Source organism: Hyla sarda, chromosome 4, assembly GCF_029499605.1.
Source record: "Hyla sarda isolate aHylSar1 chromosome 4, aHylSar1.hap1, whole genome shotgun sequence".
NCBI classification, from domain to species: domain Eukaryota; kingdom Metazoa; phylum Chordata; class Amphibia; order Anura; family Hylidae; genus Hyla; species Hyla sarda.
The window spans coordinates 239,295,811-239,309,616 of NC_079192.1; the positions used below are offsets into that span (position 1 = coordinate 239,295,811).

Genomic DNA, 13,806 nt, shown 5'->3' on the forward strand with positions numbered 1-13,806 from the left:
TATGAAGTTAATGTTATAACGTAGGGTTGTAAAAAAAAAAAAAAAGATCAATATAATGTGAAAGGTTAGCAGTCATAGAATTGACGGTGTTCACAAGTGGCAGTATTTGTACAAGTTTGACAGGTGATTTAAGGCTGCCTGATGAAGCTGCACATGTGCAGCGAAACGTGTTGCATTGTTGGTAATTAAATTCAAGCTGGTTCAACCTACTTTCACGACTTCATGCCTGGTTCAGCGCTGTAATTCCTGCCTTTACGAAGCCATCTCCGATTTAGATTAAGCTAGTATTCAGGCCTGATAGTAATCTTTGACGTCAGGTGTCCCCAGCCCACCTGCCTTTCTGTGGCGTCACAGCACACAATGTGCAGTCCTTGGCTTATTGTTTTGCCATATGGGATGTGAAAGGACAGATTGGGCTTGTTGAAGGAAAGACGCAGGTACCTTCACTGGAAGAGTCCTCGTGCCCAAACATGGTTTAAACAGTGTCCTCCAGAACTTACAATTTATTCATACATAGGCATCAGCTACAATATTTATATTAGTGTATAAAACTGATTTCAAGCAGCTAAGCCACAAGCCTTAAAATTAAATGTTTTGTATCTTGAGAAAAACAGCATTCATTCAGGTGTGTCCAGATGTTTGTCAATGTATCCCCAAAATAGTGTTAATATTATATGTGTCAAAAATACTGTCATATGTTTATCATTGTAATTGTACTGACCTTTATATATATATATATATATATATATATATATATATATATATATATATATATAGAGCATGTTATTTATTCCACGCAGTACATGACATAAATTTAAAATGAAAATCACACAAATAAATTGTAGAGTTACTGTTCTATTTCCATATTCCTCCCACAAAACAATTAAAGATAAATCACTAAATTATGCATACCTGCATAATGGTGGCAATAAAAACAACTTCTTCCAGAAAAGAACCCACATACAATTTTTTCAATGGCAAAATACTAACACTTTGGCTCTGGAGGCCTAAGATAGTCTTGATCTTAAAAGGGTTCTCCCAGGATGTTCCTGGCAGATCCTATTCGGCTCCGTCGAATGCTTGGAGCAGGACCTGCCTGTTTATCACTGGCCACAGCAGTGTCCTGTCTTGGCCAGTGACTGACTGAGCATTGCAGGAAAAAAGTGAAAATCGAGGGAATTAATGGAGCTGAACAGGAGCTGCAAGGGACTGGGCTAAGTAAGTAAACTTTTTTTTTCTTTCTCTTCTCTTATTTTTTTGTTTTTTATTTGTTTTGTTTTTAAGAAAACACTGGATAACCTATTCAAGAATTTGCAATTTGCAACTCTGTAAGTTAAAAGTTTTGAACATTTTTGTAATAATTTAAAATTGTCAACTTATTACATAGGACACGAACTGCATTTGAAGTTAAACTACAAAGAACAAGTAAATCTACAGACCTGCGTATTCCGGCCTCAGTATGTACAATGTTTAATGTCTTGGTGGATGCCAAAAAACAGTGCTCTAAGCTGTGCGTCCTTGATGGTGGACAAGAGGTAAGTATGTTAACATATCTGTGCCTCAGTTTAGAATTGCTATGTAGGAAGAGAATAAGGGACCACTCTGGGAATACGTTGCATAAGAAGCAGTGTACAATATTTAACATTTGGACAAAGAAATATTGTTATGTGCTTAGTTATGTGCTTTTATAAGTAGGTATGTTATATTTGATAGCACATCTAGTCTTGATCATCCATTTTAAAGCATGCATTAACCTGATAGAAACATCCTATTAGTCAGCATTTTAGAGTTTACTTGGACATTAAACTTGCAAACAGCACTGAATAATTTTGAAAAATACGTATCTTTCCCTGTACTAGCCCTTGAATATTCTATAATTCCTATCTTGTTAAGGATCTATGCAGAGCTAGATTTCATTATTTACATCCAAGGCTGCAAATACACTAGTCCATGTCCTGTAAATTATTCTGAGATTCTGAAAATAAACCAAAATACTATCACTCCAATTTGATATACATCCAAGATGTTATATGAGGTGCGTCTGTTGAGAAGCTTGTTAATAATTCTAGCTGATGTAACTGAGAAACCGTGCACAATAAGGAAAGCTGTGTATTTATTCATTTTCACAATGTTTATTTGTATTTAAAGTAAAATGATGATGTTTGAAGTTAAAAATGTGGTTTGAAGTCTGATACTTTCATAGTTACTGTGTTATAGTTATGGTCATTCCCTTGGACTCTATTTAATCATTTATACTACTAACCTCTGGCTATTATTTTGGGCATTGCTTACTTTTTTATACTAACAGATAAAAATATCTATTACTGATAATTTGGGATTTATACCCCCAGGTTTTGGCCCCCAGTCAGGTCTAAGAAACTTTCATGTCTTAGAAATATATTCCGATTTCCCATAATGAGATCACCTCTTAAAGGGGTTATCCAGGAATCAAAAAACATCGATAATTTCTTTCAAAGACCACTCCCTGTCTGTCCCCAGGTTGAGTGTGGTTCTGCAACTCAGTTCCATTGAAGTGAATAGAACCAAGTTGTAATACCACACCCAAAGTGGAGAAAGACAGGAAGCGGTCTTTGAAATAAATTAGGTCTGTTTTTCAATTCCTGAATATCCCCTTTAATTTACTGACCATGGACTGTAATAGTAATAATGGACATTGTAAAATGAAAAATTTTAGGTAGGTCAGACGTTTTGAAAATAGGACCAATTCCAGTGCTTATCCAAAATGATGGAATTACCACACTTAGAGAATGTCCACATAGTTTTCTTCCTGCGTTGTAGATACAGAAATCACTGATCTGAAGCAAAATATTGTTTATATAATAATTGAACATTCTTTCTTTCTGAAATATATCTCAAACAAATGAAAGTGAATTATTACAATTACTAGCATATATGTTCCAGATAAAGTAGAGGAAAAAAAAGTGATGGAAGCATTAATTTTAAGGGAAAAAAATTACCAAATCCCTTTACATTCTTAAAATGTCAAATACGCTGTGGATGCGCTATGTGTGACCCTACCCTAACAATACAAATGATTCTTCCGTTATTAAGGAAAGTGTTCACAAACCTTATCAAACTTGTTGGCCTTGGCTAGTTTAACAAAAACATGGTCTCAACTAAAGAGTTGTCAACTTAAATAAAGCACTTATTTTAAAGGGAACCTGTCATCTGTTTCCTGCTGCACAAACCATTGGATCAATGTAAGTTTTGAATGGAGGCGGTCCTTGCAGCAGCTTCCTGCATCGCCAGCCTTGGGTGACACATCTCTCCCTAAGAAAGTATAGGAAAGACGTGTCCCTCAAGGCCTGCGGTATGGGGATGGCCTCCTGTGCATACTCACCAGATAACTTTTTAAATCTATGATTTCTATGAAACGCCAAAGCATTTGAGTAGATTATATTGTCTCGGCATCCCACTGCCTGTATCTGTTGCCCATGGCAGCATGAAGCAGGTGACAGGTTCCCTTTACTACAGTGGAATAATTATTTTTTTAAATCAACTGGTGCCAGAATGTTAACAGATTTGTAAATTAATTGAAAAATCTTAATCCTTCCAGTACTTATCAGCTGATTTATACTACAGAGGGAGTTCTTTATTTTTTTAGTTAATTTTCTGTCTGATCATCGTGCTCTCTGCTGACACCTTTGTCTGTGTAAAGAACTCTGCTCCTGCTCTTGACAGTTCTGCTCCTGCTCTGGACAGTTCTGCGATGGACAGTTCCTGACATAGACAGAGGTGTCAGCAGACAGCACTGTGGTCAGACAAAAAAAAAGAAAAAAAAAGTTCGAAAAGAACTTCCTGTGGAGCATACAGCAACTGATAAATGCTGATAGGATTAAGATTTTTTGGATTAAGATTTTTAAATAGAAGTTATTTACAAATCTGTTTAACTTTCTGGCAGCAGTTGATTTAAAAAAAAAAAAAAAAAAGTTTTCCAGCGGAGTACCCCCTTTAAAGTGTTCCCTAAATGCAAACTTAAGTAACTTTCTATATAGTCTTGATTGAAAATACTTTGCTACAAACTGATTTTAACTATCGAGCTAGAGCTGCAGCTGTCTGCAATACTGTGGGCTGCTGCTGTCACTCAATAGTTAAAATCAATCTGTAGTGCTACAAATGGTCGCAGTGTAGCCCTAGCCATAGCTACCACTTAAAGGGGTACTTCAGTTATTTAAAAAAAAAAAAATATTCCAGCACAGAGTGTGGCAACAGATGTTGGTGGTTCCCAGTCAGCTTTATGTTAAACTTGGTTCACGTATAAACAAAGTTTAAGGTTATTAAAGGGAAACCTATGGGAAGACTGAAGAAGAAGGCAAAGCATCAGGATAGATAACTGAAAAGATATATGCCTGGAAAATTAAAAAAAAATTGGTGAAACTAACACTTAATTAAAAAAAAATGTTACAGTGGGCTAAATAGATTCAAAGTGGAGGGTTTGATGAAAGCAATTTGCCAATAAGTTTGTTAGAACTTTCGTTATACCTTTTGTCTGATGCCAGTCTAATAAAACATATAAAGGTAACTGCCTGAAGAAAACAATGACATTTCCCCATTTTTTTTTTATATGGGACAGCAGGTCAGGTAAGGCTGTGTTAACAGGGTGTGCTTTTTTTCAACATTTTAGCAATTTCACCCAAACCACTGGAAAATGTCGGAAAAAACACACTTTGTGAACATTTATTAAAGGATCATAAGAGATTGCAATCATCACCTTAACAGTCAATGCATGGTGTACATAGGATTACATTTCTCCGGATGAATATGTCACAGAGCACAGAGTGTTAAAGGGAAACTAACAGCAGGGTCCACCACACTAACTTTCCATCAATTAAAGTAATTTACTTAATTTAACTTAATTTACTTTTCAGGTAAGTTTGACAAAGCCAGAATGTTCGCATGTTAAAAAAAAACATTTAGGGAGATTTATCAAAACCTGTCCAGAGGAAAACTTGATGAGTTGCCCATAGCAACCAATCAGATCGCTTCTTTCATTTTTGAAAAAGAAAAATTGTGATCTGATTGGTTGCTATGGGCAACTGGACAGGTTTTGATAAATCTCCCCCATAGTTTTTGTTAAAATGCCTTAATTTGCAGACAACTTTTAGTCCAGTTACCAGGGCTGCCATAAGAAATTTTGGGGCCCCTTACACAGCTTGTAGTCTGCCCCCCAAATCCCCCCCCCTTCCCCCTAACTGTGGCACACGCTGGATTTTATCTTACTATCGGGCTTAGAAACACAAAATAATATCCCCACTCCATATTGATTCTGCAGTGACTAAATAATACTACCACCATACTGTAAGGAAATAAAAGCCATTATACACAGACCAGTATTACTAATAACACTCTATACAAGGGACATATAATTCCTCAACACCATGACCACTACCATTACCACTGACTAACACTGCTATATTGTTATTGAATAAAAAACACTATACAAAAGATCAATAACCCCTATATAGGAGTAGATTTGAGCTGTACATGGGTGCTGCAGACCACATAAGTCATTTTAGTTACATACTCACACGGGGCGTCTTCTCTGATAGGAGTCGTTCACTTTTGTCTTTCTTCTCCATCTGTCCTAGGTCATCATGAAGATTTCTCTCGATCACAATTCGTCTTCACCGAATCTGCTAGACAAACATTTTAGGCTTCTCACTACAGCAAAGTGCACACCTCTATACAAACCTCCTATATTTATCACTCTGCCCTATATAGTAGTCCCTTCTTTGCCCCTGTATAGCATTAATTTGGCCCATGTACTTTGCCCCCATACATTATAATACCCCCTCACATTGCCCCCATACATATAATACCCCCTCACATTGCCCCCATACATATAATACCCCCTCACATTGCCCCCATATAATAGAATGCTCCCGTACATTGCCCCATACATTATAATACCCGCGTACATTTCCCTCATATAAAGTAATGCTCCCTCACATTGCTCCATATATAATAATGTCCCTGTACACATCCCCCATACATAATAATTCCCCCTCATATATGTTAATGCCCCCTCAATGTGCAGCGGCCAGGGCTGCCACCCTAGGCTAAACCTCATATAAAAAATCACTATACACAGACCAGTATAACCAATAACACAAGGGGCAAATGATTCCGCCTCACCATGAACACTACCATTACCACTAAGTAATACTGCCATGTTGTTATTGAATAAAAATCACTATACAAATACCAATCTCCCCCATACAGTGACCATACAGAAATAGATACCAGCTGTACACAGGTTCTGAACACTGTATAAGTGATTACAGGTACATACACACAGGGTCCCGTCTTCTCTGGTCGAAGTCGCTCACTTTTTTCTTTCTTCTCCATCTGTCCTGGGTCATCATGAAGACATCTCCCAACAACAGCTCGTCTCCACCGAATCTGCCAGACAAACCATTTTAGGCTCCTCGCTACAGCAAAATCCACAACTCTATACAAACCCCCTATGTCTATTACACTGCCACAGATAGTATTAGATCCCTCCATGCATCTGTATAGTATAAGGCCCCAACATTGTCCCTATAGATGAGCGGGCCCAAACATTTCCCCCATAGGTTATTATGCCAGAAACATTACCCCCATAGTATATTATGCCCCTCACATTGCTCCATATAGTATATTTATGCCCCTTACAGTCATGGCTGTAAATGTTGGCACCACTGAAATTTTTCTAGAAAATGAAGTATTTCTCACAGAAAAGGATTATAGTAACACATGTTTTGCTATACACATGTTTATTCCCTTTGTGTGTATTGGAACTAAACCAAAAAAAGGAGGAAAAAAAGCAAATTGGACATAATGTCACACCAAACTTAATATTTGGTTGCACACCCTTTGGAAAAAATAACTGAAACAATTTGCTTCCTATAACAGATACTATAATCAATACATTTCTTACACCTCTCAGCTGGAATGTTGGACCACTCTTCCTTTGCAAACAGCTCCAGGTCTCTCTTATTGGAAGGGTGCCTTTTCCCAACAGCAATTTTAAGATCAATGGGATTTAGATCTGGACTCATTGCTGGCCACTTGACGACTCCAGCGCTTTGTTGCCATCCATTTCTGGGTGCTTTTTGACATATGTTTGGGGCCATTGTCCAGCTGGAAGACCCAAGATCTTGGAAGCAAACCCAGCTTTCTGACACTGGGCTGTACAGTGCGACCAAAAATCCGTAGTAATCCTCAGTTTTCATGGTGCCTTGCACTTATTCAAGGCACCCAGTGCCAGAGGCAGCAAAACAACCCCAAAACATTATTGAACCTCCACCATATTTCACTGAAGGTACTGTGTTCTTTTCTTTGTAGGCATAATTCCATTTTCGGTAAACAGTAGAATGATGTGCTTTACCAAAAAGCTCTATCTTGGTCACATCTGTCTCCTGCCATAGCGTTTCATTTCATTTAAATGTCGACGGATTGTTTCCAGTGACACTGATGCCCCCTGAGCCGGCAGGACGGCTTGAATATCTTTGGAACTTGTTTGGGGCTGCTTATCAACCAACCGGACTATCCTGCATTTACTCCTTTCAACAATTTTTCTCTTCCGTCCATACCTAGGGAGATTAGCTACAGTGCCATGGGCTGCAAACTTCTTGATAATGTTGCGCACTGTGGACAAAGGAAAATCTAGATCTCTGGAGATCGACTTGTAACCTTGATATTGTTGATATTTTTCCTCAATTTTGGTTCTCTTATACTCAGACAGTTCTCTTTTCCTCTTTCTGTTGTCCATACTACATGTGGCACACACAGACACACAATGCAAAGACTAAGTGAACTTCTCTCCTTTTTATCTGCTTTCATGTGTGATTTTTATATTGCCCACACCTGTTACTTTCCCAGGTGAGTTTAACCCCTTAATGACGCAGGGTATTTTCCGTTTTTGCATTTACATTTTTTCCTCATCACCTTCTAAAAATCATAACGCTTAAAAATTTTGCAGCTAAAAATCCACATTATGGCTTATTTTTTGCGCCACCAATTCTACTTTGCTGTGACATTAGTCATTTTACCCAAGAATCCATGGCGAAACAAAAAAAATCATTGTGCAACAAAAGTGAAGAAAAAATGCCATTTTGTAACTTTTGGGGGCTTGTACGTTTCTGTGCAGTGCAAAAAATTACACCTTCACTTTATTCTGTAGGTCCATACGGTTAAAATGATGCCCTACTTATATAGGTTTGATTTCGTCGTACTTCTAGAAAAAATCATAACTACATGCAGGAAAATGTATACGTTTAAAAATGTCCTTTTCTGACCCCTATAACTTTTTATTTTTCTGCATATCGGGATGTATGAGGGCTCATTTTTTGCGCCATGATCTGACGTTTTTATCGTTATTGTTTTGTTTGGACTTTTGATTGCTTTTTATTCACTTTTTATGGTATAAAAAGTGACCAAAAATACGCTATTTTGGACTTTGAAATGTTTTTACGTGTACGCCATAGACCGTGCGGTTTAATTAACGATATATTTTTATAATTCAGACATTTATAGGGGGCTATAACACTGCACACACTGATCTTGGCAATAGCCGGGCATTGATCAGTGTTATCGCCGCTCGACTTCTCCTGCCTGGATCTCAGGCACGGAGCAGTCATTCGGCGATCGGACAGCGAGGAGGCAGGTAGGGACCCTCCAGCTGTCCTGTAAGCTGTTCGGGACACCGCGATTTCAACGCGGCGGTCCCGAACAGCTCCACTGAGTCAACCGGCAAAGTTTACTTTCACTTTAGATGCGGTGATCAACTTTGATCACTGCATCTGAAGGGTTAATACCGGGCATCACCGCTTGAAACAATCTTATTTTTCCACAATGTTGAAAGGGTGCCAATAATTTTGTCCGCCCATTTTTGCAGTTTGGTGTGACATTATGTCCAATTTGCTTCTTTTCCTCCTTTTTTGGTTTAGCTCCAATACACAAAGGGAATAAACATGTGTATACTTCATTTTCTTGAAAAATTTCAGGGGTGCCAACATTTACGGCCATGACTGTATATTGCCCCCATTTTATATTATCCCCCTCATATTTCCCCCAATTGTATGTTATCCTCTCATATTTGCCCCCATTTTATATTATCCCTCTCATTTTGTCCCCATTGTATATATTATGCTGCACATATTGCTCCCTTTTCTATATTACCCCCTCATATTGCTCACCCTTCTATGTTATCCCCCTCATATTGCCCCCATCATATATTATCCCCTCATAGTGCCCACTTTTGTATAATATCCCCCTCACATTGCTCCCCCATCGTATATGATGCCCTTCACTGCATGAAAAAAAAATCACTTACCTCTCCTTCATTCCCCTGCAGCTGCTGTCACTCCTCTTCTCTCTGCTTCCTGTGAGGACAGCCTCTTGCTAAGCTGCTGCCACACAAGAAGCCCGGGCTGGAATGACAGGATGAAGCTGCTGGCTCCTTCCTGTCACTCCAGCTTCTGGCGCATATTGAACGCTGTGTGCGTTGGGCGCTCACAGTGCTGCCGGGCAAGAGCAGTGATGAAAGAAGTGCTGTGTGAACTGCAATTTATTTTTTTATTTTTTACTGGCGAGCGGGCGGGCAATAGGGTGTGGAGGTCGGTGATGGACCAGCCTGGCGGAGGGAGAAATTTCTTTCAGGGGACAGAGCTGTGCCCCCATATAGAGGACACTATCGCGATGAAGTAGTACCTCCCGCCGGCCACTGCAGATTTAAAGAGGCAGTGGCTGCCGGCCCTGGAGGTGTGTGCGACAGCGGTGTGCTGCTGCATTCTGACTGATTAACTGACTGTATTTAGTAAGTCAATCAGTCAGCGAGCAGTGTACAGTAGCGGCCCCCCAGCAGTCACTCACTGACGAGCAAAAAAAAGACAGGCCGGGCCCCCGAAGCTCAGGGCCCCTTACAGGAGTATGGGTTGTACCACCCTCATTGCAGCCCTGCCAGTTAGACTATTTTAAAAATTGCCAATAATCACAAGCACTAGATGCTGTAAACACAACCTGTATGGTCTGTGCACACTATAAAATCTTTGCCTGGATAAACTCTGGGAGGGGATTCTGAGGACAGCCAGTGCCCACTTCTAGTCCCTATAGTGCATTCTACTGAGTATCAAAAGATGGTAGATTTCACTTGTTGATTATAATTGATGTAGATTAAAAACATTTGGCATTCAGTAATGAATGCTTGAAATTGTAGGGATGCAGATATTGGATGGTGTGAAAGGTGCTTGTGTGAAGAGTGGCAAGTCACAGCACAGTCCAAAAGTTCTATGAACATGTTTTTATTTTTTGACTTAGTGGCAGTCTGCTATTTACGGTATTCTGTTATCATTTAGAAGGTATCCCCTGTAAGATCTAACAGAAATATTTGGCTCAGTGTGGTTTATTATGTTTAATTTCTTTTTTCCTTTTGTGTTCTGCATATTTTTACCTTTTATTGATGTTACCTTTTTTATTTAGTTAAATACGTGGGTTTTTATGATTAAATACATTTTTCCATCTCATAGCATCATGATACACCACTGCACCATTGATGTGTTGCCTTTATAAATATAACTGTTGAGGGTCCAGAGGTTGGTACCCTACCAATTATAGAGTCGTGGCATATCCTTGTGATATGCCATCAGGTTATGAGATGGAAAAAAAAAAAACTATAATACATCCTTTTTTTTAATTTTTTTATCATTTGCCTTGTTTATTGTTCCATAAGTTACTCATTGTCTTTATGTTTATGTGCCTTTGGTGACCTGTTATTGGGCCTTTACATTTCAACATCCAGTTTTCTAAACAGTGGGTAAGTTCTTGCTTACTACTATCCCAGTATACCATAATATACACGTGTAATTTTAATACGTTTTTTATTTTTTTGGGGAGGGGGATAGGAACTTCATAAGTAGGTAATCTATAGTGAACCTCAAGAAGCCGGTTTGCCTATTTGTTGAAATTATCAGAGAGGCTGTTACAGTACCTTCTATATTTTTCTTCCCTGTCTAACAATATTTTTTATCTTTTTGAAGAGAGAGCAGTGATGAAATGAACTACACGGTGGGCCATTTATATGGCTACACCTTAATAAAATGGGAATGGTTGGTGATATTAACTTCCTGTTTGTGGCACATTAGTATATGTGAAGGGGGAAACTTTTCAAGATGGTTGGTGACCATGGCGGCCATTTTGAAGTCAGACATTTTGAATCCAACTTTAGTTTTTTCAATAGGAAGAGGGTCATGTGACACATCAAACTTATTGAGAATTTCCCAAGAAAAACAATGATGTGCTTGGTTTTAACATAACTTTATTCTTTCATGCGTTATTTACTAGTTTATGACCACTTATAAAATGTGTTCAATGTTTTTCCAGCAAGATGGTGCACCACCACATTATGGGTGTCAGGTCCGAGCATTCCTAGATGAACAGTTTCCAAACAGGAAGTTAATATCACCAACCATTCCCATTTTATTAAGGTGTATCCATATAAATGGCCCACCCTGTATTGTAATTTTGTTTTTGTTTGAAGGGGATTAATCTAAAGACTAAAAATTGTAATCTAATCTAATTGAGCACTTTGGAGGGCAGTTATCAAGGTATTTAGAGTCTTTTTATTTGCTTACTCCGGGCGCACAAAAAGTCGCACATGCGCCTAAGCACTTTTTTGTGTGACTTTTCTGGGTAAGCATAAAGTTACAAATAGTTTTCACTTTGCAGTGGTCACGAATTTATGATGTGTGAAAGTCACATGAAGGCAAAAAAAAAGTCTGCTCCAGGTCTGGCCTAGATTACAAAACTCCCATACGTGAGCAAATTTAAAAAGTCACAAAAAAAGTCTCACATAAGTCTCAGCTGCAACTTTTTTGTTTTGCTTATGTGCTCCAAACTTATCAAACCCCTGTGATAGTATAATAAATATGTAGCAAATAAGCAAAAAAAAAATAAAAAAAAATGCCTTCAGAGCTTGCTCACCAAAGCTAACAATGATAAATGTCCCGCTTTGAGTTTTTCTTTAACTATGCGTTTGGTCCCAACAAAAGAAGTTCCTACAATGGATAAGGATTGGATATGCTATTTATCAAATTTGTTAATTTGTCTTTTTTTTTTTTTTCAGTTTGTGAATTTTCTGTAGCATATTTGTTTGAACATATTGTAAAAAATATAATGCTTCATGTGCCGATTTCTCGGATGAATAAATAGAATCCCATTTTTGTCTAAAGCACATTTAGACTGACTTATGAAAGCAAGTAGTGAGGCAAGCGATGTATTAATTGAATCTTTTTCTAGTCTTTTTTGCTAACCATCTAGACCAAGGCTTTTGAAAAATGCACTTCTTCCTTAATTGTAGGGAACACAAAAAGTATCCTTCACATTCCTTCTCTTGAATGAGAATGGGAAATCAATTCATCTAAATAATAACCCCATTAGCTGCTTAACTCTGCATCGAACATGGGAAAATGTACCACATAGAATAAAAGGGTCTTGATTGGATGGATCATTTTCAAGGTTCTATTCAGCTAGTGTTCAAAATAATACACTGAAAGTAGCGAAAATACCATTTCATGTTTACTTTTTGTTCTATCTAGTGATATAATACTACATTTCTTTAAAATGCAGCAACAGTACCATTCTAAAATTGATGACTTAATTGAAGAAACTGTTAAAGAAATAATTTCCCTTCTGGTTTCTAAGGTATGTTTTTCAATATTATATGTTTTCTATAATTTTTGTCTATGCTGTAAATAGAAATTAGCATTATTATTTCTGTAAATGCAGATGGTGAGTTGAATCCCCACAGTGTTACTAATATGTAATGCTAAATCTATTGTCATACATTTTAGCAACATGGAACATTACAAAGCTTAACTATTAACTAGTTCCTGCATTTCTATGTACTTGCACATCAGAGAGGACATATGGAGTGGCCTAAAGAGCTGAGTCCGCTCCATATGCAGTGGGTGTACACTTGCCAGAAGCTGCTGGAATTTACCAGGTTTGACCTCCTAGATGCTGTGGTCTATAGTGACCGTGGCATCTCGGCGACTTTGTGACAAATTTCAGTCCTTTCATATCTCCAATAGGTCCCCATCGATTGTCATGGCAGCCAGGCCTTCTGAAGGCCGCTTTGAGGCTGGGATTATAGATCTCCTATTACACTGCCATTGGCAGAGTGTAATAGAGGACATGCACTTTGACAGTTCACTGCAATACATATGTATTGCACAAGCGATTGCATGTTCAAATCCTCTAGGGGGACTTTAAACATAGTTTTAAAAACATTTAAAAAGTAGTTTTTTTTGTTTGTTTTTTGTTTAACCCCTTAGGGACGCAGCCCATTTTGGCCTTAATGACACAGACAATTTTATTTTTGCAGTTTTGTTATTTCCTCCTCGCCTTCTAAAAATCATAACTCTTTTATATTTTCATCCACAGACCAATATGAGGGCTTGTTGTTTTTTTTTTTTCATTTTATTATTATTATTTTTTTTTTTGCATGACCAGTTGTCCTTTGTACTGACAGCACTTATTGTACCATAAAATGTATGGGGGAACCAAAATAATATTATTTGTATGGGGAAATTGAAAAAAAAAAACAGTTTTGCACATTTTGTAAGGTTTCGTTTTCACGCTGTATACTTTATGGTAGAAATGACATGTTTTCTGTGGGGCAATTTTTAGCCAAATTAGTGTGTTTAAAATCCCTTTATTTTGACAACCTATAACTTTCTTATTTTTCCGTAAACACGGCTGTATGAGGGCTCCTTCTTTGCACCATGATCTTTACAAATCTGTTTT

General features: G+C 37.9%; 1 protein-coding gene across 7 annotated transcripts in view; it reads left to right on the forward strand.

Annotated features, from left to right (window-relative positions):
* The window catches only part of CADPS2 (calcium dependent secretion activator 2), a 707,505-nt gene that overhangs the window by 584,329 nt on the left and 109,370 nt on the right, over positions 1–13,806 (forward strand). For 4 of the 7 annotated variants that reach the window (XM_056573789.1, XM_056573790.1, XM_056573792.1 and 1 more), the window contains 2 exons: positions 1,388–1,535; positions 12,628–12,702. In XM_056573789.1, coding sequence (XP_056429764.1) covers positions 1,388–1,535; positions 12,628–12,702 — 223 coding nt within the window. Of the gene's footprint in view, positions 1–1,387; positions 1,536–10,801; positions 10,817–12,627; positions 12,703–13,806 lie in introns of all 7 variants that reach the window. The other 3 variants (XM_056573788.1, XM_056573791.1, XM_056573793.1) reach the window with 1 other exon arrangement.